General features: G+C 50.8%; 1 protein-coding gene across 1 annotated transcript in view; it reads right to left on the reverse strand.

Annotated features, from left to right (window-relative positions):
* Positions 1–405: 405 nt before the first annotated feature.
* The window catches only part of LOC106736126 (extensin), a 4,073-nt gene continuing 3,399 nt past the window's right edge, over positions 406–1,079 (reverse strand). The window contains exon 2 of the mRNA XM_014592102.1: positions 406–754. Coding sequence (XP_014447588.1) covers positions 406–754 — 349 coding nt within the window. The remainder of the gene's footprint in view (positions 755–1,079) is intronic.

Below are 1,079 nucleotides of genomic sequence, written 5' to 3' on the forward strand. Positions count from 1 at the left end.
AGGCATTTCCCTCTGCCCCATCCACCTGCACCCCACACCCTGCTCTTCTGGGACACTGGGTTGTGACCAGGATAAAACAATCTCCAAGAATCTGACATTTTCAAATAACAGAATTGTCAGACTGAGGTATTCATGCCAGAGGAATTCTATTTTAATTGTCTGGAAACAGAAGCTGAGGGGAAGGGTGTCAGGGAAGGGTGTCCGGGCATGCTGCTCAGCTTTCCAGCAGGGCGATGTAGTTGCATGTCAACAGGATGATTAAACAGTGTAGACCAGATCTTTGTCTGAGATGGAAACTGCAGGTGCTAATTAGAAGAGGTAGAAATCGAGGAAGCCGCCAGCCTGGTGCTGCCTTTCTTCCAAGTGCGAAGTATGGGTTGCATCCAGAAGCATGGGTGAGCATGATCAAAGCTTGACTGATGAAGGAGGGGACCCAAAAGGGATGTCATGCTCTAGGGGTTCACCTCTGGTCGTCCATTCCAGACTTATTTCTGCTTGGACTTCTGGCACTTGGGGGCACAAGGCTCCTGGCATTTGGGTGGAGGCTGGCAAGCCTGCTTGGTCTGCTGGGGTGGGGGGCAGCACTGCTGGGGTGGAGGGCAGCACTGCTTTGGTGGGGGACAGGGCTGTTTTGGTGGGGGACAGCACTGCTGTGGTGGGGGGCAGCACTGCTTTGGTGGGGGACAGCACTGCTGGGTTTGGGGGGAGCACACTGCTTCTGCTTCTGCTGAGACATTCTGGATTGGACTTGCAGCTGGAAGCAGAAAGACACAGATGTGAGGAGCGTGTAAGCCTATAGAGACCCTGGGGCCTAGGTGGTCCTCTGGCCACAGTCTCGTCCTGCTCTGCTCTAACCTTGTCCTCATCACTTCACAAATGTAAGAGCGGTGTAGGGTTGTGCAAATATTAGCTGTCTGTGAGCCATTTCAGCTCTTTCAAAACAAAGAAAGAAACATGGAAGGATGGAAGGAGAAGGAAGAAAGTAAAGAGGGGCAGAGAGAGAAAGAGGATATAAGAGAAGAAAAGAAAAGTGTAAAACTAGAAAAGGAAAGAGGAGAGAGGGGAAAAAAAACAAAAAA

The sequence above is a fragment of the Tupaia chinensis genome, unplaced genomic scaffold, assembly GCF_000334495.1.
Source record: "Tupaia chinensis unplaced genomic scaffold, TupChi_1.0 Scaffold000659_1, whole genome shotgun sequence".
Taxonomy (NCBI): domain Eukaryota; kingdom Metazoa; phylum Chordata; class Mammalia; order Scandentia; family Tupaiidae; genus Tupaia; species Tupaia belangeri.